At 42.3% G+C, this 27,113-nt stretch overlaps 1 protein-coding gene across 7 annotated transcripts in view; it reads left to right on the forward strand.

Annotated features, from left to right (window-relative positions):
* The window catches only part of dpp6a (dipeptidyl-peptidase 6a), a 176,713-nt gene that overhangs the window by 127,637 nt on the left and 21,963 nt on the right, over positions 1-27,113 (forward strand). For all 7 annotated transcript variants that reach the window (XM_031849967.1, XM_031849966.1, XM_031849968.1 and 4 more), the window contains 6 exons: positions 729-843; positions 10,134-10,232; positions 22,556-22,650; positions 23,134-23,208; positions 24,065-24,117; positions 25,026-25,107. In XM_031849967.1, the coding sequence (XP_031705827.1) occupies positions 729-843; positions 10,134-10,232; positions 22,556-22,650; positions 23,134-23,208; positions 24,065-24,117; positions 25,026-25,107 (519 nt within the window). The remainder of the gene's footprint in view (positions 1-728; positions 844-10,133; positions 10,233-22,555; positions 22,651-23,133; positions 23,209-24,064; positions 24,118-25,025; positions 25,108-27,113) is intronic.

A 27,113-nucleotide genomic window follows, 5' to 3' on the forward strand; every position in this document is an offset into this window, starting at 1 on the left:
CCGAGCCGCATGCTTCACATCACCGTGTGTCAAAGACATTTTGCCCATTTTTTTTAAATTCCCGCATAAAAAAGGAGCCCCACCCCCCCCCCCCCCCCCCCATTTGTTTTTATGTTATATCTTGCGGTTCTACTTTGTCATGTGACATTTTCATTCTTCAGAATGAAGTGTTGACTTATGACAATATTGAAATGCAATAAGTCTTATTTGCTTCCGGGAGAAAGAATCCCGTCAAGGTTACTTACAGCTCTCAGTCGTGTTTCCTAACTCTTCTCTCTGCTGTTGCCGAGCTTTTGTCAAGTGTGCGATTCACCAGCGTGTCCTGGGCTCCATTTTTATCTGTCACATTCGTTTGGGGTTGATGGCCGCTGATGCTGGGCTCATTAAGAACCCCCCCCCCTTCTGGTGCTGCTGCTGGTGCTAGCATGTCTCCTTGAGAACCGAGATACTGCGACTGACTCACGTTCGTCCTTGACTGACACCCACATCGCTCCTTTTTCAACAGTCTGCCATTTATACCTCTGATTCTTTTTTTCTTCTTTGGTCTCATTTCTCTCTTTTGCTCCTTTCCCACGTCACGCACATTGATCTTTTCAATTGTTCTTCAATTCTGTCCTCGTCTTTTGTAAGTCGTGCTCTGATTCGCTCCCACAGTAGTCTTTTTCTTCTTCTTTTTTTGTACTGTTTCTGACCGTGTCTTCTCCCCTCCTCTCTGTGTCTCTCTGCAGGAGCTGGTGGGCAGTAACCCTCCGCAGAGGAACTGGAAGGGAATAGCGATCGCCCTCCTTGTCATTCTGGTCATCTGCTCGCTGATCGTCACCTCCGTCATCCTGTTGACACCAGGTACACGCCGCAGGCCGAGGGGGGGGGGGGTATCACTACACACCACACATCTCTCTGTTCACACGCCTATTATTATGCACAGACATGCCCATGAGGTTTCACAATCAATCTCGCCAGCAGCAATGCAAACAGTAACGCGTGTATGTCAGTGTATCTGCCCTTGTGTTCGGTCCGTAGCTCTCACGCAATGTTTGCAGTGTCACCAGCTGTAATGTCCCAGTTATCTGGGCACGCTTTTCCGCTGTAACGGACACATTTAGTGAAGATCACTGAACCTCATTGAAGTCGGCTTGCGCAACATTGCTTTCTTCATAAACGCCGTCCCCATCTGGCTCCCTTACTTAGTCCTTCTTTTCACCGCACACACTTTTCTTTTTTCTCCCTGGACTACAATGTCCTTTGTTATTTTAAGGCGTCTTAGTTTCATGTCAGAGTGACCTTCAGGTTTTTTGTTGGCACATTTACATGAAAGTTTAATCGATAGGCCATCTGTTTATTTTCAGTCTCATAAAGCTCCTGGATATGGTTTTATGTGCTGCCAGAGCCAAATCCGTCAATACAACTGCCAGTGTGTGTGCTCTATAATTCAGTTACAAAGACAGTCATCACTGTTCCCTTGTTTATGAATTTGTGACATGTTGCAGTTCCTGTTTCCCGAGGAGGTCGGGGCCGTAGTGGCAAAGCAGGGGTTTGCTAATATAAACCAAATCCAATGCTGTGTCTTTCTACATAATCCTTAGAGATCGAGACAGGTGTCGGAGTCAAAACATACCGCCGGAGTAGACCTCAGCGCAGCGGCTGGTGTCAAAGCAGCGAGGCCTGAAATGCCACGTCACCTCCTCCTGGCTGTGACCTGTTCCTGTCCCAGGGGGGGCGTTTGTTATGGACTCGGATGAACCGGAGCTGTTTAGTGTGCCACTGCCAAACCAGGCGGGCAGGTGGTGTCTCCAGCCTGTAGCTCACAACCTAATCCATCCCCTCCCTGCGTCGACTCTGCGTGCCCAAGCAGAACCACTGTTCCGCTCCAAGTCTCGACACAAGCTGGGTTCCTGCAGCAACTGTGGGGCCTCCATTAGGCCGCCCATTAAAATGAGCTGTTTGTAACGGGGTATTTGGTATTTTAAAGTCTTCGGGGATATTAAAATATGCTCTGGCCTCATCAGATGCAGTTTTCAGTCATTGGATTAATTGGGTGTCCTGGCCGACTGAGATCAGCTTCAGAATACTGCAGCTCCATGTGTCGTTCCTCAAGGACAGTGGTTTGTTTGAGCAAATACAGTTTATTTGAATCCTTCTTGAGGTTATTGTATTCGGGATGGAACGGTTAATTGAATCCCTGGTGCAACAGAGTCAAATATATATTTTTGTGTACTCACAAAATAATATATTTGTGTGAAGGAAAAGCCCACCCTTAAATGTGCTGTTATGTATATCTAATCGTGGACGTTCGAGTCTTTTGTGCGTTTTCTTGTCAGGCTAGTTTCTCTCTCCTCTGGTCACTTTCTCTCCTCTCCGTTGATGTTTCACTTGAGGCCAGAGCTTTGCGCACTCTGCAGTCCGCTAACGTGTTGCTGTCGCTACCTATATTAGCTGCTCTGTTTCAACAATGTTCAATCAATGTTGGGCTGAAAAAAACGTGCATGCAGGCTGAAATTCAAAACGGCGTGTTGCTCTTTCAAGAGATGCAGTGACTTAAACCAAGTGGAAGAGTAGAAGAGTGGAAAAAAAAAGTCCACTAGGCCAGGCTAATTCATGCAGTGTGAAATGCCACGGGCATTCAGGAAGTGACCGGTCTGAGAGCTGCCATGTGGAAACCTTGTTTTTTTCGATTGCAGTAAACTTACTGTAATGTTTATGTAAATAAAAAGCTACTTCAGCTACATTTGACTGCTTGTATACTTGATGAAAATGTAGCCATGTGCAGTCATATAGAAAATTGTTGTTGAAAGGTGAATTGTTATCACACTTCTAGTTGTAGTTAATTATTGGAACTTAAGATTTACCTCGCCCAGGACACCCACCGGTGTGAACTGTCGGCCTGGGGCGGTTTCAGGTTTGGTCTTTGGTGCTGTAGTGTGCTCCCGACTTTGTGGCAACAGTTTTTGTATCTTAAGTATAGGCCCCCGAGCACAGAGTCAGGTCCACAAAGAACACAGAGCCCTTACCTCATCCAAAACCTTATCGCCCAACATCAGTGGGCTCACTAATGCTCTTGTGGCTGAATGGGAGCAAATCCCTGCCGCCAAGTTCCACAATCTTGTGGAAATCCTCCCTAGAAGAGGAGAAGTGGAGGCTGTTGTAGCAGCACAGTAATGCAGAGATTTACTTGATCAAAAATCACATATGAGGGGTATTTTTGGGCTGCCATGAACCTTATGCACAATGCACATCTCAGTGGTTTTGATTTAATAACTGAAGTCATGACAGGTATTGGATTGTACTTGGTGTTCTTAAAAACTAAAATGTCCCAAATCTTTGTATGCACACGTGAATGGAGGGAACATTTCTCCTGTTTTGAAGAACTGTGTGTGAAGAAGCCACAATGATGTGGCTTTCCTTAACTATGTATTTCAAAATCTTGAATCATACTTGATTGTATGATTGTGAACAAAATGGTGAGTGTGGGAAGAAGGCCTTTCATTCTCACGTACTCGTAACACAACTGTACACTTACTGAAGATTTTTAGTCGCTGCTGTAAATCGAAGACTGGTTGGCCACTTATCTGTTGGAAGAATTTATACTTCAACAAACATCTTACCGAGGCAGTTGTGCTGCCTTGAATCACCACCTTGAAACGAATTAAAGGCAGGTATTGTAAATGCACCATAATAAAGAAATATGAATCTTGATTTAGAAAAACCTTTAGAATGAGCTGCTTTTCCCCGCTGTTTTTAAGGTAATAGGATATGAAGGATTTAATTACAGACATGGTATTGGGGACATTGAGCATTTTTTGCAGTGCAAATGAGCCGGGAAAGAATGGTACATTTTTCCTATTAGAATGCTAATTTCAGCAGTTATTCAGAGCAACTTATTTTGATGTAATTTGACACATCAAGGTGAAACATTTTGTGGGAACAAGGGCACCTCAAACTGCAAACTGTAGCTGCACGGCTCATGTGAGGAGTTATGAGATAGCATGTTGCTGCCGCTCAGTTAAGAGGGTTTGTTGATGGATGCTCCCCTGCCAGACAGGCAGACATTTCTAACTGCTCCTGACAACCACTTTGTTCTCTCACACACACACACACACACACACATAGAGTTTTGCTCCCCTTTTCCTCCTCTGACAACCTGCGTCTGCTGTAACTGATAGCTCCATATTGCTCAGAGGTTGGTCTGTTCTCTACATCAATACAACTGGGTCAGATGTTCACAAGTATTCCTCAGACTGAGGGATGTCAGGCTGACTGACAGAGTGACACTAGCTGGAACTGTGGGGAGATGACCTTTTAATTAAATCATTGTGTTCAGCTGAATGCAAGCAGGCACAGAGATTGTTGCACGGAGCCGATGCTAAGTGTGATCCCTCTCATGGCTACTTCTGTAGCATTCAACAAAGCGTTGTACGTCGACACTCACTATCCCAGTTTTTATTCTTGGCCTCGTTTTGATCATATTCAGGATATGACATGAAATATATTGCAGGAGTTCATATCAAACATAATACAGGTTTCCTGATCACCTGCAGGCTCTGACTCTGTTGCATTACATTATTTATTTACCAACCTACAGAGACGAGATCTCAGGAATATAAAGTTATGCGATGAAAGACAATGATCAAAGCATTTTTTTTCACCTATATTATTTATATATATTGTTTTATTTATTTATACTGTTCATAACTGAACTTTTTGTGAATTGTATTTCCTAACACATGCTGTTGTAAATAGGGATGCCCTGATTGATTAAGTAAAAAATATGCTTAAGAATGCTTTTTAGTCGCTGATCGGTTGCTATTATTATTATTATTATTATTATTATTAATAAATGTATATAATAATAGCTATAATTATAACCGGTCAATCACAAGGTAGCCACGCCCCTAAAGCATACCCAGCTTTATAGTCTATTTTACTCTAATCTACGTCTATTTAACATAACTGACATGTTTTCTCCTCGTGCAGTTGATCAGGTGAACATGTGTAGGTGTTGCACATTTACATCCAGCAGACACAGAGCAACATTAACATTCATTTGTAGTCGTGTTTCTGTTCACCTTGTGAATATCAGTCCAATATTGACTGTCCTTTTAACTTTGTATTGGCCTCTAGTTTTATGGTTTATGAATATCCAATTTTAGAATGACATACTTGCAAAAGCACATTATGATTCGATAGGAACCTTTTCCTTTGTAGCCAACATTGCTGACTTACTGTATTTAACTGTGTCACTCAAACTTCCCTTTCAAATTGCCGGGTTCAGTGTTCGATCCGAGCTCTATTGTATTGAACAGAGGCTGTGTGACATTAGCATATAAACTGCTCATGTGAGCTGACCCTGCTGGGGCCGACGACCGGCTTTTGTCAGACTAATTCAAAGTTTCTGCCTACGATCACAGCACTCTGCGAGGGTGAGATAAAGACGTAATTAACGGAAAATGGATTTGCCTTTAAGGGATTGTGCTATATATATATATATATATATATAAAGATATAATTTTTTATGTAAATTCTCATGTGTATAATCTTCCTCTGTGGTAAATCCATGAATCTGGCTATCATCACTGATTTAAAAAAAATCACCATTTATCCCCTCTAAGCATCGCCATCTGACGCGAGGCTGCAACTTCCCGTGCACTATTTTGTTCCCTTGCAGTCTGTAGTCACAGTTTGGTTGACTCTGATAATCACGCTGAAAACTCAAAGGAGGCCGTGAGCAGATGCCTTCAAAGGTGTTTTTGTCCCTCGTGATGAAATCGGGGGAGGAACTGAGAATCAGTCGGTGCCCGTCCATCTGTCAGGCGCAATATGCGGCATGCTGTTCACACACAGCTGACGTACACATTCAGGAGGATGATGCAAGTCATTGTTGCGTTCTTGCAATTTAAAACCACTTTGATTGGTGAAAAAAGGGGAACTCTGAATTTGTCAAAAAGTTTTCTTCCCCTACCCTTGAGTCAAAGATATGTTCTCAGACACCACTGATCTCACATGAACTATTAATAGCTCAACACGGGGACTAGAATCATGACATCACTGGTCGAGTCTTGTATTAATAAGCTCTCATTTCTTCCATCCTAACACCAGCCAGTGAATTCTATTTAAGCCAAACCAATACAGTTAAGCCCTGTATCTAGTGGATTAATGAATGAGTCTGGTGTTTCTCAACCTGGGCACCAGGACACCCACATGAGGTCGCAAGATGGATCTAAGAGGCCCTGATGAATAACTAACAATCCAGATAATTACCGGTGTACTGTAGGAAATATGACACATGACTCCATAAAAGTGTTTATTTCTCTGGAAAACATATAGAATGAAGGAAATGTTTGAATTATACTGTAAAGTTGTATTTCTTGCACTCATCACTTATATTTCTTTTACACTGATTTATTCCATTTTAGCTTCAGTTCATGTTTTCAACAGTGTTTATGAGACTTTTTTATGTTGCCTTGTGTTAACTTTATGTCTTGTCATAAGGTCGTATTATGTGTGGAATACAATGCTTTCAATTGCCTTAGTGTTGAAGGTATCGCATTGCTTCATCGGGTATTGGAAAAAAAATGTCTGAAAAGCTAAAAAAATCCGACTTTTCAATCAATGACTCAAAACTCCATTGCACCCTGCGATGAGAGGTCACAAGCACAATTTGCTAAATATTAATATTAACGACTATCTCTTGGCTTGTGCCAAGTGATTTCAACTGAATTATGAGTTAGTTAAAGGTTTTATAAGGCATTCTGAACATTAATATAGCAGCAAACAACAAGATAAACAACTGTTTTAAAGAATTCTTACTTTCAGACGCATAGTGTTCGCTGTTCAAATGTATGTCGTTGAAATGCCTGAAGATAAAAAGCATATCAAGTTTCTAGATAGTGTGGATCAGAGAAGTTATTCTCCATGATCTGTGATTGATATGTTGGAGTCACTGAAGTGTGAATATTGCTCCTTGGTCCTTTTTTTTTTCCTGATGTAAGATCTCAGAGTCGTTTGATTACGTCCAGTTGATGAGATCTCACATTGATCCAAAGGCTGACATCATTATTTTTTCATCAGTGTGTAATGTTATGATGTTAACATGACAAGAGGAAGATGTTCAGTGTCATGTTACGTTGCCAGACTCTTGTCTGAACCTCCCCCTCGTCCATCGGTCTGCTCTTTAAAGACGATTTCTCCGACAGCTGCTACACACGGATCAAAGCATGTGTCAGCTTAAAATTAGGGGGAAGTGGTCACAGTTAAGCTTCACTACAGAACATTCGCAGCTCTCATTTGTGGTTCAGTGGTGCTATAGCAGTTAGAAAACATCTCCCTTAGATCAATCGTTTGATCAATCGTTGTGACTTCATCTGGTCAGGATGGTCAGAGTACGATATTCTGTGTTGGATAATGTTGTTGTTTTTGACCGTGCTACATAAAGCGGTCTGTAAAGCTTGTGGAATTGTTGCACATAGTCCACTCAGGATGTTCTCGTACACTTTTCATAGCTAAACATATGCACTTTGCATTAAAGCTACAAAATCAACTCGTATAATCCAAGTGATGGTGAGCCAGGACAGGTGACGTAGGGCGGAGGTAGTGGTGGATACCCATTCAAAAAAAATCACCAGACTTTCGCTCAGGAGGCCGCTGTTCATGTTCACATCCACACTGATAGCTCGTGTTGCTGCCCATTTGTAGGAAAACGCACGAAAAAAAGGACAAATTATCTTTTTGTTTGATGTCATATAAACTGTTGCATCACGTCCAATAGTTTTTAGCCACACGAGCGACGTGGCTCTAGGGATGGTGATGACGGTCGGTCTGTCCGCCCTTTGGTTTATGACCAAATAACTGTAAAACTAATAGCCCCCCCATCAGCCTAATCTTTACTTTGTGAGCGTTGTACAGCTGTTAGACACTAAACTGCTTTGAGATACTCTACGTAATCCATTACACATCCTAGTATTTGTTTTCCATCTATTTATAAAACTGTTGCTGTGACTGCATGATAAGTGACACTTCAGTCACTTTGATACTTCTTTAATAATAGAAATGGATGTGCTTGCGAAAAGCTTCAGCATCTGAGAACATAGATTTGGTTGCCAAATATCACCCTTCTTCAAGCTTATAACTTCACACGTACAATTGCTTATTGTTTGTCTTAAATGTAGCTGTGAATAAAGTGTTCCCAGCTGATATCAGCGTTTGAACACATCATGTAAAAGGTAAAACACATTACCAGGCAGCCATGTCACACGTTTCATGTCTCCACCACTTGATCGTACATACAGTATATTAGATACAATGCCTTACCTACATGGAGTGAAATCACTGGCTGCGCAGTCAAAGCAAAAGCTTTTACCAGTCTTGAGATCCTAGAGTGCAGTATGATATTTTTAAATGGTCTGCTGAGATGTAAAGTGTACGCCATTATATTTCATTGTCAGCTAAAACATGCAAAATGCAGTTATGGTCTTTTCATTCGGTTCCAGAATTTTCTCACACTGAACAATCCTAAAACATCCCACCTTATGGACCATCAAACTCACCTAAAAGCATTTTCATTATTTTGGGTTTCCATAGACAGTGTCACACGAGTGTGTACCTCCTGATGCTCGGGCGTTTCAACCTGGGAAAGAGGAAAGTTACAAGAACACTTATTTCTGGTCATTTTTCAAACTCTCTCTGGTCCACTTTTGTATGTTGCTGCGTAACTTCTCTCCCAATATTGTTACTGATAGTGAAATAATCACAAAACATCACTCAAATATTGAATGTGTACCTCTGCCAGTAATTTATTGTATTACTATGATGTAATTCTTAATGGTCCTTTTATTTGATACATTACTACAGTACTATAACTTTGTACTTCACCTTTTTCTTACCTGTTTTTTCTTATAGCAGTTGTGATACCAGAGGATAGGGCTGGGTATCAGTACCCAGTACCAAGTAATATCCAAACTCCTCCAGTCAACCTATACCTGTATTTTATCCTTTTTGAACCCAGTTCTAGAAAAAAAAAGACTATTTGTTTGGCTTTGCTTGCAGCCAATCATCGCAAGCGTTCATTGCTTTGATGCTCGGTGTGATCAGACCAACGCAGCAGCTACAACCCTTACAGTCTGTAAAGTGGTGAAATCAAGTGCGGTGTATTTGTCGGAGTTGGCAGTTTAGCTAGCCGAGACGCCAACAGAACTTTTGAAAGGATGCAATACTGGACTCCTGTGGCATCTGACAGAGATATCGAGAGAGTACTTTATTTGATACCTTATTTTTACCAGCCACGACAGTGTGTGGCTATCTGCTGGTGTGATCCCATTTCTTTCCCATCTCTAGTTTATACTTCATTAGATATTCAATATCATGAAAGAACAAACATTTATGATGTTACAGCCACAAAAAATGTTACCTCACATTTAAAATGACAGCTGCAGCATGTGTGCTGGCAGGTTTAGCAGAGGTATGAAACATCACACATTAGGAAGAGAGTCCTGGAGCTAGAATATCACAGCTTTCATCCTCTTGCCCACCAATGTCCATCAACTGCCATGTCTTGTCAATGTGTACCTGTGCAGGAGACAGTTATTGTTTTTTAACTCAATGTTACACGGAAACTTAGCAAAATGAAACTTCTGGCTTAGAATGCTCTTGTAAGAGACATAGAAGCTCCTGGTATATTGTCTGGTGTATTGTCTATGTTTTATCCTCCCACCATGTATCTGGAGGTGAAACGAGTCATATTATGGAGCAGGAGACGATACGATGAGCATTGATGGATGAAATTAAGCTGAAATGAATTGCGGGAGGCATCTGCTTTATATGCGCTCGTCTGGTCTGATGATCAGAAGCCGCACTAGTCTTGATCAAAGCCCTGTGGGAGTTATGGCAATGTTTTGTTTTACTCCTGGTATTTTTCTGTCTCAGCCAGTTTTTATTCTTAAAAATGGACCGTTCAAAAACAAACGTTGCTGGGACACACAGTTGGTGTTAAAAAAGTGCCAAGAGGACTCTATATATATATATATACACAATATAAATAACCACAAGTGTAAGGTGCTATGTAGTATTTTACTCTAACATAATTGCTACACAAGGAGATGCTGAGTTCTCTTTGTATGAACGTTAAGTTCTTTTCTTTGCAGGTGAAGATGACCAGCTGGCCCTCAAGAGCAAGGTGACTGTTGCAGACCTCTTCAGAAAAGACTTCAAGGTTCACGACCCTAACGCCAAATGGATAAGCAGTAAGTAATCCCATTATATGCACATTTTAATGAATTAGAATTTGATTTGAACACATGCATCAAAATGTTGCTTTGAAATATTCTCATTCACGCATCGCAAGAACAACAGACGGATATTTTTCTCATCTATTGGCATCCCACTCGTTATAATGGAAGTACTTGGTCTTCATGGGACCTTGTATTTCTCTTCTCGTTGATAAGATTAGTTGAAAGGGTAACGGGTAGTTTTTAAACTGGAAAACATGTTCCCATGTTTTTGTGTCTAAGTGACTAATGGGGAGAACATTTCTTTTTTAAATTGCTCCCGTATTGAGGGAGAGCGCTGCAGTCGCAAAACAGGCTGGAATGTGATCGCTTGAGGCAATTCTTCTCCGTCAATGTGCGTCCACTGGAAGTGTTTCTGCTCCCGGCGGGCTCAGTTTGTGTCTGACAACATTAAGGAAAGGACCCTACAGAGAAATTAAAAAAATATATATTTACCTTCTTCTTTAGACTTCTTCTTTTTTAGCTTTATAACAAATGACAAAAAAAAGAAAATATGTGTCACACCACATACTTTACTAAAATTATGTTTATTTTCATTGTCTTCTTTTACATTTGTCCCTCCTCTGTCTTTGCACAGCTGTGTGTTGCTGTATGTATATGTGTGTGTGTGTGTGTGTGTGTGTGTGTGTGTGTGTGTGTGTGTGTCCTTGCTGTCTGTCATTACGCCAAATGATTTATTCCATATGCTCCAATAACTACCCAATTACCTGCAACCACAACCCTCTTTTTTTCTCTGTGATCAATGACAGTGTTGAGCTGTTGTTACAATTCATCACAGCCAATTTCAAACACTTGTTTTTTTGGGTTTTTTAGCAGCGGGTCTGTGACAGTACAAACACTGACAGCACCACAGGGAGCCAATGAGATAAAATCATATACTTTACTTTCTATCAAGGTAAAACAACGACTTGATGCAGCCTCACACGTCTCAGCGCGGCATTGAATAGAATGATCACAGCTCCGAGATGTGAGGGATTTGTACAGCTGAAGGATTAATGAAGCGGATTTTGTCCTCTCTCGTGCACAACATAGCTATCTCCTCCGATCACGGCATCTAAGATGGCTCCTAGAAGCGGCACAGCTGTTAAATCTCATATCCTTAAAAATGCAAAGCCTGCCCCTCTGTTATTGACTGTGATTAGAAAGCTGAAAACCCATATTTATTATATTAGTGACAGGAAGTCGGCATTACTCTGGATCTCAGATGATGACGGTCTGATTTCAGGTGTGTTTGAGCTACGGGTCCCCATGTGTGCTTCGGGATGAGACGTCTCTCACGTGGCTGAATTGTCGCCGTTCCTATCTGTGACCCACAAAAGTTGCAAACAAATCCATCACAGGCGAGTGAGCCGTGGTGAACATCCCACACTGTGGTAGTATTGTACACATCTGGAAGGTAACATCTGTTGTGTTCTCAGCGAAAGCTCAAACGGGGATCGGGAGCATATTTCTACTAGTGGTTGAATTGTATGATCATTATCATGAACTGTGGTAATGTTTTACTTCCCTTAACCTGAAGCTGTTTTATAAGATGCTCAAAGAACAGAGAGATGGTGTGGAGAAAGGGGCTTTGTAATGATCTATATAGCAGCTGAAGCCGCCATGAAACAAGGCTTGTCATTAGAAAGCAGTCCGCTCTTTCATCTCCTCCTTTTTGTGCTGTTGACAGTTCAATCCTTGATCTCGAGGTATTTTTAGTGCATCATTAGACACTGCTGACAAAAAGGAGAGAAAGGGGGAGTGATCCATCAGCTGATTATTTCGACTTTGTTAGTGTGTCATTTTTACCAGACCCGGTGCTCGACCGACCTGCATGCTTTCAGGGCTGTCTGTAGGATTTGCAGTAATGGTTGGTTTGGGGACTGAAATTGAATTTTTTTTAAACCTAATTTAGCCCAGTTTCATGTTTTTGCTTCCCCTGCTGTCTCCACCTATCAATCAATTCCCTGGAGACAGACTGAATATAACCTCCAGAATCCTTAATGATCACATATTGGCTATTTTTACCAAGAAAAATTGCTTCCTCATGTCTTGTCCAACAGCATTAACTTGGATATATTGTATTATTAGGTGCTCTTTAGCTGATGCTCACAGTGACAGTAATCCCTGTCTGCACAGTCAATGGATCATCATTCTAAAGGATAATTTGGCCCAAAACTTGGGTTTTATTTGAGTAGTTTCGGCCATCATTCTCTGAGTGTCCATGATAACATTGTACTCACTAAGCTACTGGCTGAGATCTGGGTATACAGAAACATCATTTAATTGAAATCAGAGAAAGAAAGAAACAATCTTCTAGAAAAGGGGCAATATCTGACCAGAATCTGAATTTAAAACATTCAAAATATCAACAGAATGTGAAGAGGTTAGACGTTATGTTAAAGAAGTCTATGTATTGTGTTGCACGTACTGTAAATCCACTGAAATGAGCATGCTAAAGACCTCCTGTCTCGTAGTACCATTCAACCTCGAGAGCTGATAGTCACTGCGATCAGTCTGTCCTCAGCCCAACATGAGAGGAAGAAGAAGTGCGCTGCCACTCGTGGTTTTTTTGTTGTTGTTTAGGCCCAGCAGAATCCTTTGGCCGACCCTGCAAATACGTTTGGCTGAGGTCGTGTTCAGACAAAAAGCATCACAGCATCTCTGGTCTGATAGCCCGTTTTACTGGCCAATGTTTAATATATGACTGAAGAGTTCCATGCTATACATGTGGAATGCAAGGCCCCACAGTGGTTTACGAGGTAGCCAGAGATTTGTTTCAGCAATCTGAATATATTGATGGAAGGCTTGTTGGTGTAAGTGCTGTAATTTATACAGCTGCCGGCTGGCCAGAGACAGCCAGAGCTCCCTGTAAGTCAATCTTGAGTACGATGGCTGCTGGCTCCTACCTCAGGCTCACTCTGACTTCCCGTTGAACCAAACTTTACTATAGAACAGTAAGTAACAAAAATCTGCTATTTTTATTAACGTATGCCTTGGTGAAATAGCGAATGCCATGTGTTTAGAGTCGTGGTGCATTTAGGTGATTTACTGAAAACAGAACACCAGTGGCCTTATCTCCATATATAAATCTACCTCAGTGCTTGGAAGTCATTGGGATCATTTACATATATTAGTCTGGCTTGTTTGCAAACTGTCTGATTGCTTTTTTCTTGCCCAGTCTGACTTGTTCCCAGATCTCAGTCATTTACCTGAGAGTTCAGTGTTTCCAAAGCCAGTAGCATAGACAAAGCAACAAAATGAATTCTGTGATATATATCTGCATAAACTACTTCTCCCTGCAGTGCATCAGTAGTCCGATCATGTTCTGAGTCCACCGCTACAAGTCTCCCCAGTTAGGTAATTGCATACAGCTGATATCTCACATATGCCTGTTTTTTTTCCGAACAGCATCAACATCATTCTCACACCACCAAGGTGAAGCCAGCCCCGTGGGACGCAGTGCAGGCGCTCTGAGCAGCTGCTTGCCATTTTAATGGCCACGTTCCTCTTGTTTGCCCCTCCAGAATGCCTCTCGTCTCGTTGATGTTTGTTAAATATGATGGAGGGGGGAGCCATTCGTAAAGCAAGTGGGACTATCTTAAAATAGGGGGGGGGGGGCTTGAGATTGAAGCCTAGTGATGTTTGTTGTGTCAGTGTGTGTACACGAATGCGAGCATGTTGGAATTACCTTGTTTCTGAATGATGCACAACCTCGTCTCAACCTCATCTCTAATGTGTATGTAAAGCAGTCACTTTGGAGATTATAGCCAGTTGTCTCACTCCCTTATTGACTTTTCATAGCTCTGCTCCTGTGACACAACATGAGTAATGATGTGAACGCCATTTGTTAATGGACTTCTGCTGTTGATCTTTTTCTTACCAATGAGACGTATCAAATTAGCCCCACACACTCACCGTTAGCATCCAGTGTTCATTCAGTGTCACAGACAATCAGCTTTTGTAAAATGGTAATATTATATGAAGCAGCCGGTGCATACATCCCCTTTCGAGATGGCCCAGTTCTACAGAGAGAGTGAGCGGGAGCTTAATCTCGGGGGGGTGGAGGATGTCCTGGCACACACTCACATTTTGTCGTCCCTTTCAACCACCGGAGAGCAGCAGAAATGGTGCGACAACATTTCTTTTTATAGAATCAAGCTGTCACAATATACTGATGTTGTTGAGTGGTTTAATTCCCAGGGAGGAATTTAAAAAAAGAGGAGAAGGAGATTTTTCAATTATACATTTGCTTCATTGTGTCTCATGGCAGATTAAGCTACTTAGCTGCTAACGTCAAGGCAACATCTGAAGAGTTGAACTTCATCTTTGATCCACGTTTTGAGAAACCAAAATTGTAAAACAGCTATTTCAGTAATCTTAAGAATCTTGCCAAAATTAGAATACGTCTGTCTCCCGGCTAGACAGAGAAAATGAACTTATCCCATGTGCCGCGTAGGAGAACTACTAGTGCCAATGTTTGGTTTGTCCGTTCTGGGCTACTGTAGAAACATGCAACACAGCGGACTCTGTGAAGAGGATATGTAGATATAAAAGGCTCATTCCAAGGTGACTAAACAGACGGATTACACACTAAAGAAAGTGTACTTATTAGTGTTACATTCAATCTCTGCCAGTGTATATTATATATAATAATAATCATCTAACTAATTAAGGTTATTCTGTTAGTTGGCATTTGTGGTGTTTACAGCTGAATAATAGTTTTTATTTATTTATTTCATCTCTTGCCTGTTCCGTCTATTATGGCAGCAGTTGAAGTATTTCCAGGCTTTTAGCAATATTACACCGTCTGCCAGCTCAGTCCCAGAGCACCACAGTCCCACGTTACTGTAACAAGCAAACCTGCCTAAAAAGCATCAACTGTGCTGTCTGTTTCTGCCTGCAGAGATGAGAAAAGACAGAGATGTTGTTAATTAACAACAAGAGTACACCACCACCACCACACACACAGAAAAACAAACACATGCTTGCACAAAGACACTTGTCCTCCTTACAGTAGCTGCAAATAGTGCAAAATACTTTACCCGTAGTCTTTGTTTGTGATATACAGTACTTGAGGTTTCCCAGTGCTATTAGCAGAGGCATCTGTGATGTTAAGGCGTTAAATGCATGATGTAATATTTCAGTATAGCTCCCATTGTTTAGACAGACACATCCCTACTGCAGCTGGGTATCCAGTTAGTGTGTCTACAACCCACATCCCTATAATGCCGACTGCACATGGCATTCACATCCAGGCCGTGAAATGGACTTACAATCCTTTGAATTCACTTTAGCAGTCTTATCACTGAGAATTCCTAGCTTAGCTGTGTTTGTGTAATGCAGCAGAGAGGCTGTGAGCGTCCCTTCACAGCAAGAGGCCTGCTGGATAATTTTGTTACAGCGATTCTACAAACGCATCCATTTATGCTCTCTGTATTTTTATTTTTTTTTTGAGAATCCACATGGTTTGGGAAATAATCTTTCAAATATATTTTTTTACAGAGCCAAAGATTATACGTTCAGCACACCGTTGCGTCAATGCTCATTTCCATTAACACAAACGAACCACAAAACCACGTTGATTTGCATTCACAAATATGAAACTTGAAATATAAAAGATACATAATTGCATATTGAGAACAGTGTAAAAAACTAGAAAGGTGAACTCAGTAGAGTCCAGATCTCCACCAGGTGTGTCTGCAATGACCACTGCTGTATCGTGTGATTGAATGACGATGATGAATGATGATTACACTCACCAAGCTGTCTGCCCACGGAGCAGCGGCTCTGCAGTGACGACGTACTCAGCAATGTGTGTGTGTGTGTGAGCACTGGTGGTGCTGTTAGCGGTTCGCTAAAACACATTGTCCGGCTGGTAGTCGGCGATGCTTTTAGCCATGTTACCACTAGTGGTCTCTTCTGAACCGGAGGCCGGTTGAGAATGGTCAGTGAGGAGTCAGCAGTCAATGAGAAAATGTGAGTCACTGCAACCACAGGAGGTCCAAGAGCATGCATCAGTAACTGGCCTCCCAAAGGGGAGCAAGATTAGCCGTGGACAGACACAGAGGTGCACGCTCACTCACGAACACATGCTGGCAATCGGCTTAATCCTCTTGATTGAGATAACCACCGTATCTCACTCACCAGCTCATTAGATAAATGAAACAGTGCATAAGTACAGGCTACAACTCAGGAACTTCTATCATCAGGTGTGATATTAGGGGTTGCCAAATTGCATCATCAATTATCCTTTAAGAGATATCTTTCTAATTATACTGATTAGATATTATGCAGCCACACCCTGGAGTTAAGAACTGTTGTTTCTTTCCATTTGTTCAGGAATTATGAATGATTATTACAAATAACTGAAATATTATGAGTGGTTCGACCAGTGAGGCTTCTCCCTGGAGAGCTTACATAATTAGACTCAAACTGTGTTTCCTGTTGTTTAAAATAAGAGAGTCTGATCCCTGCTGTGATGTTAAATGTCATGATTATTATTGTTTGAATTGATATTTTACAGGGCACTAGCTTCCCTAATGAACTTACTCACTATGAGCAGGAGCGGGTCTTTTCAAGTTAGGTATGCAAGCACAAGGAAACACACCACGGAAAGGACGGAGCAAGAGCACGTGGAGATTGTGGATTTATGAGGAGAATATAATCAGCTGGCAGACACTGATGAAATGACCGTTACCTCCGAAGCAGCGAGTCAAATCAACGATGACACAATGACTTAAGGATTAATAGCAAATTGAGGTTACAGGTCATAAATAAAGAAAATGGGGTTTTCAGCAAGTTGATGGGGGGGGGTTTCTGAGAACACTTGCGTGCTCCCTTGGGAGTCATCCTGGAAGGAACACGGCGTTAGATGAGCAAGGTGAGTTTCTGAGGACGTAATGTTTAGCAAATGATCTACTCAATGGTTTCAGGGGTAATAGACTGATAGGGATTTATTCTGGGACAGGTGGGATCCGATCATGAGGTTGTGACTCATTTTAAGCACGATCTTATTGTCATAATATGCTATTTGTGACCAATCGGGAAGTCCAGATGAGCAAACTCATTGTTCTGGCTTGGGGCCATGGGGCCCTGGATATATCCATGGTGTTATCACAGCAGGTTTAAAAGTTATTCTTCTTTGATGGCTGGATTATGGACCTTTTACAGCAACCTCTCGCCTGGACCTCGCTGCTTCCCCCGGGGCCGTGGACTTAGTTGTTGCTGGCTCTCTGCGTTGTTTAGGCCTGGTCAAGTGGCGATCAATCATTTTGTTTTATGTTGTCATGTTGTCCTAATTGAGGATGCAATATAAAAAAAACAAGCCGACCTATGTGCATGGCTTTATGTCAAAGGGGATTTTATCTGCACATTCTGTGTCATAGTGTGCTCTGCAGTCCACAATAAGGAGTGAACTTGAAGGTTTTGGTGGCACTCTTTTTACTTTAGGAGGGTGGAACATTAAAGAGGTATTCTAATTTCTAAAGCTAGATATTTCCAGGACCCTGATGTTGACGGTCCAGTGAGTGCCGTCCTTTGAACATAATGCAAATGTGATGGAGGTACTGTATATGTCAATAGTTTTCTCTTTTAAGATTAGAATTTAGCTTGGACCCCTGGTGCCTTAAGGCATGGAACATCTAAATAAACCAAATAATGAGATGGAGAAAAACATTATCTATATTTCAGAAGCTAACCAGCGTGAAACAGAAATGGCTGTGCAATGTGCCATGTTTTTTTTCCAACCTTAATGGTGAACTCAGAAGCAGGAAAGAGGCAGTGAGTAATGAAACCAGCAGGCACCCGCTGATTGGCATTCCTGATAAACATAAATGACTTCCGCTGTGAAAACTGGCCAGCAGCAGCAAGTTGGCAGCAGCCCTGGGTGGCTTGTCAGCAGGTTCATACTTGAAATTTCCCTCTCATTTCTTAGCTCTGCCATTCATGTATTTGCATGCCCATTCATCAAGCTGCACAAAAATACAATTCAAATGTTGTGGTGTTGCCAGTACAGTGGAAATAAACACACACGGTATTATGTGTAATTCCCTTTCAAGAACCATCTACGAATGAAAGTAAATTACGAGAAATATATAAGAGGGAGCTTTTTAATTAAAATACCTATTGAATTTTTTATGAACCTATATTTCACAGTAAATCTAAGCCAGTGGGTGGCGAAGATTTAAGACTGTGTTACCGCATTGGAGACTTAGTTTACCCACAGACAGACACCATAATTCTTCCCCCGTAGCTTGTGTCGCTTTTATAAGACCAGTCCAGACCAATGACCTGTTACCGACAGGAATAATCCTGAGTTTCATGGTTCTCTATACAACATTAAGAGCATTAACATAGCAGCAGTCAAATAGTTTCAATGTAAAGATATCGTGGAGTAATGTCTACCTGAGCAGAGAATGACGTCTGTGTGTCTCTGTGCTTCGTTTACATAGCCGGGTCGGCCTTTTAGTGCATGTTTAGTGCATGAGAGCGTGTCCCACTGTCGTGGAAGGGTACAGCGTACGGTGACCAGACACCGCGGTTTGTCCGGTATTGTCCCAATTTCATGCTTGGCAAATTTTTCACCACAATTACAGTAATGATGTTGATGAATGTACGTATTTTCAGAGCTTACGTAGATGTTCATCATGTTGTGTCCCACTCATTTGTACCCAACCCAATATAAATCATAAAAAAATGTCTGTTTACTCCGAAGGAGAATGATGTTCTGTGAGACAAAGAAACAACCACAACATTTTTCTCTTTTTTGCTAATCCAACCGATCAGCCGGATACTTTTTCTGTTAGAAAGTACCTGTTGAGGACTCTCACAGTGCTCCCGTGGAGTGTTTTTAACCATCTCAACAGGAACTAAAGACACTCAGGAGAACACTGACTGCATTGAATGATGTGACCACCATTGTGCCTTCAAGAAAGGGTTAAGTGGGAATGGTGAAGGAGGAATGAGAAGACAGTAGTATGAGCAATGTTACCGTGCAGTAGAATTCCACTTCAAGAAACTGGAGTGGATTTCCTTGAAGTGGAAGCCGATCAACTCGTCTTTCTGCACCGTTTTCTCAGGCTAATTAAGCCGTCATATTGCACATGGGGAAAAAAGGCTTGGTTGCAGCATTAATGAGGCCTACTGTACAATGAAACCGTTCAGGTACACAAATCTCGTAGACGTATGTAGTGGGGATCAGAGTTTCAGATAAGGTGGTGGGATATATCTCGTATATAATTACGATGTACTGATTATGGGAGAAACATGTTTTTAAAAAATGTTGCTATGCATGTTGCCTATAAGAATGGAATAATAACTATAAGCTTTTATACACTATCAATGTTGTTGTTTTTTCTAATAAACAATAATCATAATATAGGCTTGGCTTATTTCTTAATCCGTTTCACAGATAAAAGGCTGTTCCATAAATATTCTTCAATTTTTATTCCGTCTCTCTTTCTTTGTCCCATTGGAGTGTGTCGCCTCGTATCTCTGCCTCCCACTCTTCCCTCTTCCCGGTGCTCCCTCTGCCTCCCACTCTTCCCGGTGCTCTCTCTGCCTCCCACTCTTCCCTCTTCCCGGTGCTCCCTCTGCCTCCCACACTTCCCGGTGCTCCCTCTGCCTCCCACTCTTCCCTCTTCCCGGTGCTCCCTCTGCCTCCCTGGAGTGAGGCTGGGTTAGGGCTGTGCCCAGGGCAGCAGGCTGTATTAATAAGACATACTGCAGTGGAAAGGTATAGATCAGAGCAGAAAACAGCGCCCTGGGCTAATGCACAGCGAGTTAAAGTAGAGGGGAAAGAAAAAGAGAGAGTGCTAGAAAGAGATAGATTGAAGGGAAGACATAATGCCTTAGGGTACTGTGAAAGGATAGATGGCTCTCGGTCTTTGAAAGAGCAGAAAACAAAGAGTTGGAGAGGTGAAGGAGGGATGATGAGGTCTAAAATGATGAACTCAGCAGGAGGCATATAAAGGGGCAGCGATGGGAAGGTTTTGAGAGATCTAAGGTGTCTTGGGGCGTGTGGATAAAGGAGATCAGCGATTCAGTGAGTAATAAAGATGGAACAAAAGGTGCCCTAAAGAGATGCAAGTCTCTAAGTTTAATATGAAGCATGATGATGAAAACAGAGCGAGTCACGAAGCAAGATAAAGTCCAGTCAATCTCTTTGACCACCGATTTGTCACCATGGTGTCTTTCTTTCTATGCATTCAAGCCCCATCGTCCGCGATTACCATTTCATATATAAAAGTAGAACGTTTATCAAGATGCCAAACGGAGTCAAACTAAGATAATGGAGCATGTTTAAAAAAAAGCAATCTTTTATTTATCTCCTAGATGTCCATGGAGGAGTCCATTTTATACACTTGTTAGTATGCCGATGGTTTTCAACGAGTAGACAATAGCTGTTGAGGGGGCGTTTGGCTATGCCAATCTAAAATGTCTGAAACTGCTCTTCCCTACACGTTCTGAATTAAAGCCATTGTGATGGTAATTTTGTCACCTCTAATGGTCAATTAGATATGGTCGCAGATAGAAAGCACTCTGCATAACAATCTCTGGGTTCTAATTACCTCGCCAAATGTGGTTTGGCGCATGAGTGGTTGCTCATGCGCCTATGGATCACAAAAGCAATAAGACAGAGGAGCACAGATAGATTGAAGGTGAAAGGGGGCAGCTGCTGTATTAAACTTATCCTTCCCTGATAAAAGCCTGATGGATGAGAAGCTGTATGAACTTTCATACGTCTTTCAAATAATGGCTCCCTTCAAGGGTTTTCTCCAGTGGCCTGAACCCACTGTGTTTGTGCTGGAAGCTTTCGTATTCGGGCATATTGAAAGCTGTGCGTTGGCGGATAGGTCAGATTCTCGAGCACTGTTGTTAAACCTACCGTTTACCTTTGGGCAAAAATGTCACTCACATTCTGTGCATTGTGCGAAGGACTATATAGTGTTACTAAAGACCTTCCTCAATTCGCTTCCTATTATAACTAACCTGTTGTCACTTTCAACTCTTAAATATCGTTGTTTGGTAAGTGGCCCACGGCGAATGATGCTGACAACGTGTTATTTGAGCGCCACAACCAGGGAGATTTAAAAACCCCCGCGAGCAACAGTTAGCAACTAACCACAGCAACCGAAAATGGCTGCAAATTTGGGAAACAACAAGGTCCAGAAGCTCCTTACTCACCGAGTAGAGGACCTTAACAAGTTGCTGCCCGATGCTTATGTCATTCGTCACAATAGACCCAGACGCCGGTATTGGCTCCCGTGATGCTGGCTGAAATCACACTGTGGGGCGGCAATGTGCAACCGTTGTTTGGTTCAGTGTGAAAAAGCAAAGCCGGCGTAATGGTGGGTCTTCTTCTTGGCGGTATTGAAAAATCTCTCTGTGAAAGGGGCTATTGTTGATGCCTAAACCAAAGCAAGTCGTTGTGTTGCATGAGTAAGTAAGAACTAAGTAAAACTACGTTGGAAGTTTATTTTGAAAAATATACTATGCATGCAACGAGCGGAAACTGACACGCCGTCCCTGTTTTGTCCAAAACTAATGCTAGAGAGAACTAATACCTAGAGCGACGTAGTTTGAAGTGTAGGGACGCTGACCAAGCGACGATATTGGATAATTTGGGAGCGAGAATGTGTTCAATTATCGATTGTGTCCTACATGAACGCGCAATAACTGTTTTACTTATTAGAGATGAGTGCATTTGTGTTTTTCTCTGAGCTCTTCCAACTGCTTCCAAGTGGGCGGGTTCGTTTGAAAAATGATGATGTTATGTGCTTCCATGCACCAATCAGGATTTTGCAATATTTTATTCAAATTTTTTTTTTAATTCCAAATGAACAAATCTGTAAATTAAAGTAACAACAATACTCTCTTTAAAACAAAGTATATGTCATGTTGGATGTTTAGTGACAGTTAACGTTCCACCCGGCAGCCTGACCTGCAGCTGCAGTTGTGTTTTGGAAGCTGAAGGTGTTCGATCACACTACGCCTGTTACTGGCCAGACAGGTTTAATTGACTTGGGAGCACTTGATTTGACAAACCTTCACACATAACAAGGCTGTATAATTGCAAACCGATAAAGTTTAATACATTGCTGAAGCCAAAATTGTGATCACAATCATGATACGAGTAACTGCACAGCCTTGCTATCCAAGCCCTGCTTCAGTATTTGAATCCGCCAAACATGCCACATGGTGACGCATTCTTTTTTGTTGCACTTGTTGAGGTAGCCGATTAATTAATAAGACCCTCCAACAACATCTGAAATCTGTTTCTCTCCCTTTCCTTGCAGGTAATGAGCTACTATACCGTAATCGTGAAGGCGACGTCGTCAAGTTCAACGTCGACACTGACGAAAAGACCATCTTGGTGCATAACAAGAAGTTTGTAAGTCTTTTGTCATCGTTTCTTCTCTCTTTACTTTCTCACAATCACAGGACTAAAGAACTGCCCATGGTTGCCCATGAATTAGATTAAAACTTTTCTTATAGTGTCAGCAAATCAAAGCACCCAAAGCTCTTTTTTTTTTTTTTTATTACAAAGCTTAATCAAATGATCCACTATTGCTGTGGAATGTGAACTGCATAGTTACAACTCAGGGCATGGTTATGTGGGGGTAACGTTGAGATGGAAATGGAGATGTAGCATCAGTGCTGCGGCAGCCTGGGTGACGACACACAACATTATGTCCGCCATCAAATTGCCAAGCCCTAGTGCAAAGATTAATGCAACTCCCATTTGCTTCAGGAGCCGAGCAATCCGTCAAACGCAGTCATTTAAGGACTAGTTTAATGAAAAAATACCACGCATGGTTAAAGGTCTCATCATTTTATCTTTTTCCCCCTGCTTACATCTGCCTTTGCTTCTCAGGAAATGTACAAAGCCAGCAAGTACGAGGTGTCTCCTGACATGAAGCATGTGCTGCTGGCCTACAACGTTGCACCGGTGAGCTTCTCATTTGTTTGCTTGTTTTTTGAATTAGCAAACTGACAGCCAAATATGTCAGCAGCCTGCACCGTGGGGTGGGCTCGGGGGGGGTATGCTCACATATTGTGCATGAAAGGCAGGGGAGAAAGGAGGGAGGGAGGGGGGAGAAAGTAATCATGGCGGGTTGTGAAGGCCTGTCGCACACCGCTGCCTGTCAGCGATTGCGGCGGGGTCCAGCACAGCCGTGCGGAACTGTAGCAAGGGAGGCAGGAACACAAACAAACCCCTCGGCGCTGCAACGGGCTTGCAGGGAGGGAGACGAGCTCGACAGGAGGAACAGGAAGTGTTGGCTGGGAATTTGTTATTTCTGGCAAATTCTGAATAAAGTGTCCCGTGACTACATGAGCTCTGCCAACGCCCTGATATGCATCAAAGCATTTCAGCTCCTACTATAGGTAGATAAGATGTATTGAATCTTATGTGTGTTTACTTCATTCTGCTTCGCCACTGAGTCACTACGGAGAGTTTGTGCCCGTTGTTGGTGAGTGAAAGATGCTGGGAGGGGGATAACCTTGTGTTATTGCCCGAGATGAACAGAACATATTACGACACTCTAGAGATGCCGAGTGTGTTTCTCTGCGTTTGTTTGCATTTATTATTCCATCTAAACCTCCCATCGCCTTGATAGATGACAGTCATTCCTCCTTTACGCTCAACGTGGCAGCACATAATGCACACTCATGCACACCTCATCTCTGTAACATGTGGTGGGGATCGCGGGTGTTCATAATAAACAGCGGCCGCATACTAATACACAAACAAACCGTCCTTCCATTTACTGTTTTGAATCCTTTCCTGCTGCCTATTCTTCCAGGTGTACCAGCACTCCTACACGGCCTTCTACATCATCTGCAGTCTGGATACTCCGTAAGTAGGCGACAAGCCTGCCTGTTTCCATTGATATTGAATTTCCTTATCTTGTCCAATAATGCCTCGCCTGACCTTGCTGCCTGTGACTCTGAGAGCAACTCATTCCCTCCTACAAAGCACCTGCGACATCAACTAAACAGTTTACTTCCAGTTCTTTACCGCTCTGTGAGGTGAAAGGGTTGATAAGTAATGTCTGACCTCAAATGGCAGGTGGCAATGGGTTTGTTGTGACATCTAGATCTTACATCTGGCCGGTTGAAATGCCTGGAGGAAGGAACATGCATTACTGAAGCATAACAAGTCTGCAGTCTTTGCTGCAATTTCACCTCTCTGATCTTCATTCCTTTTTGTTAAAAACACATGAAAAAGTAGCTGAAAATGTTCATTCTCACTCCTGACAAGCGATACAAAATCATGACGCACGTTTGCAAGAAGCCAGACCTTATAGCGCTTCATCAACCGGTATTGATTAGCTGCCGATACATGTTATGGCAGCTGTTATGTTATGACACATCACTTATTTACCTTTGAAATGACCTCCACACCAGGTCACAGTATTACAGCACTGTTAGGAGCTCTCGCACTCAAGTCCATTTGTGTGCTGCCACCTCGTGGTGATGTGCAAAAAATTTGACCTCAGCTAATGACCTCATTCGTTCTCAGCTTCAGACAAAGACATAGATGCAGCGGCACCTCTAATTCTGCAGCCTGCACTGCGCAGCACTTTTCCCAATAAGGAGAGGTGACACTGTTATAGAGCACCGGTATTTATGGATACACTTAAACCTTCGTTCTCAGATGTGCTACACTTGTTCTTCTCCCCCAGCAGCGCTAGGAGCAGACACTGTGTGTATGTGTCTGCACTTCTGTCTGATAGCGTTGTTTCCTCTGTCTGTGCACCCCAGGGCGACGTGGAACTTGAACCCTCCAGAGGTCAGAAATGCTCAGCTGCAGTACGCGGGCTGGGGACCCCAAGACCAGCAACTGGTAAGAACTGCAATATCCATGAAGTCGCTTGTCTCACCTCTGCCTGCTGACCAATGATGGGTTCAAAATTAACATTCAAACCATCCGTACTGTCTAACATGTAGCTATTGAAACTTGTCTTTATGTGGATTACAAGTTAAAACACACACCGTCCACACTGGTCTTTTAATGTTGCTTTATAAAGGTAGTGGAAGATAGTATAAAATGAGTTAAGGGGATTTATAGCGGCCCACTAATGGGAGGAGTTGGAATGAGTGATGAACGGGGTGTAAAAGGTATTTGTGTTTCCTATGTTTAAACCTGCATTTATTGATTTTTCTTTTTTTGGCTACTTTGGGGAAGCATTGACAAATCATCACTTATGGAGTTGATATGGCATATGTGTCGACCATGAAATTAACACACTAAGCAGAAAGAAGCTAAAACACTGTGCAGATGCCAATGTCGATCTTTATACAGATGCCGATTCCTTTGACGGATGCAGCCCATGAAGGTGGGTCAAGCACATAAAACAAAATTAATGGTGCATTCAAGTGTCCCTTGTCAAATTACAAAGTCAGATAGCTCAGGAAATTAACCTTAAACGGCCGACTAAGTTCCATCGCACCTGAGGTTACAGTCGGAGTTGTGACATTTCACTTACACACACAATTGACGAATGGCAAACGGGGAATCCGTTTAATGGTAAATGTGATCATATAACTTCCATTTATTTGTAACACCCTCTGGTTCACAAGATAGCCGGGCTGCTCAGAAGAATAAACGGTGAACGGTAATGCCCGACTTCCATCATTTACATCCTCCAGTGACATTCCCATTGGTCCACTTCATGTGATAGATTTACTAGATTATTGATCACCCCCTGAACACAAAAACCTGACACACACGACATGTTTACGTTACATCCTCTGCCTTTACAAGCTGACCAGCATTACCTAAGAGCTTCATTATATAGACCAATTGACAAGTTCACAGGCTTTCTTGGCCCTTAAGGACAAATTTGCTCTAGATATACGAAGGAAACTTTAGAGGATCCCGCCTCCAAATCAGGACTCGGATGACATTTCAGAGGCAGCGTTTTCCTCACGTCAACGGTATGGTATACGTCTGAGTCCTTGAAAGCAGCACACAAAAAACTAATTTGTCCCTCAAATCATCCCAACGATTCACCGAGATTTCACAATGAACACGTTTCAAGTTGAACACCATTGTTCAAATCACAAGACGCAATGGTCCTTTGCAACTCTTCCGAGATCAGTCATTTTTCCGCCTCCATCATCACAGTCGAACTTGTCGGAGCATTAATGAGCTCCAGTCTGTTGGTTTGCAGGGCAGACAGAGTGTAAGTGATAACATTCTGCAGCACAATGCTATTAATTACCTGTTATCTCCTCACTGGATTAATTAACACAGTCGCTAGACTGATATAGCCTCAAGTTTCCCACCATTAGTCATGAAGTGGTTTTACTTCCATCAGGCGAATTATGTTAGCGAGAAACTGAGCAGCAGCTGGTTTCCCTGAAGGCTCAGATGTCCTCTGTCGAAAGAGGTGAAGGTTGAAGTGAGAGATGTCCGTCAGCTAAAACAAGCTAACGTTGTGTGCAAGCCAAGGCATGTACTGTCATGTTTAGACATCTAATATACATGAATCAGCCCACCTGCTATCCTGTTCCCAAATCCCTTATGTATTTTATTAAATATCCTGTACTTTCCCATAGAGAATGAGCACATCCATGCCCATATTTACACTCCCAAACACAGCTGTCCAGCCACATGTTAAGCTATTTTCACACTAAAAAAGTCAGCGTATTTCGGTAAATCAGTGACATCTCAATTTTCCAGAGGCGTGTATCTGCACAAAGAAGTTGCGTACCTTTTGTTTGTTTTGTGGGAGGCAAATCCCCCTGTGAATGGAGGAGCGACTGTTCTCTGTAGGCAGCTAATCTTCTACACCACACGTGTGTGTGTGTGTGTGTGTGTGTGTGTGTGTGTGTGTGTGTGTGTGT

The sequence above is a fragment of the Anarrhichthys ocellatus genome, unplaced genomic scaffold (genome assembly GCF_004355925.1).
Source record: "Anarrhichthys ocellatus isolate YVR2014 unplaced genomic scaffold, GSC_Weel_1.0 scaffold10, whole genome shotgun sequence".
Taxonomy (NCBI): Eukaryota; Metazoa; Chordata; class Actinopteri; order Perciformes; family Anarhichadidae; genus Anarrhichthys; species Anarrhichthys ocellatus.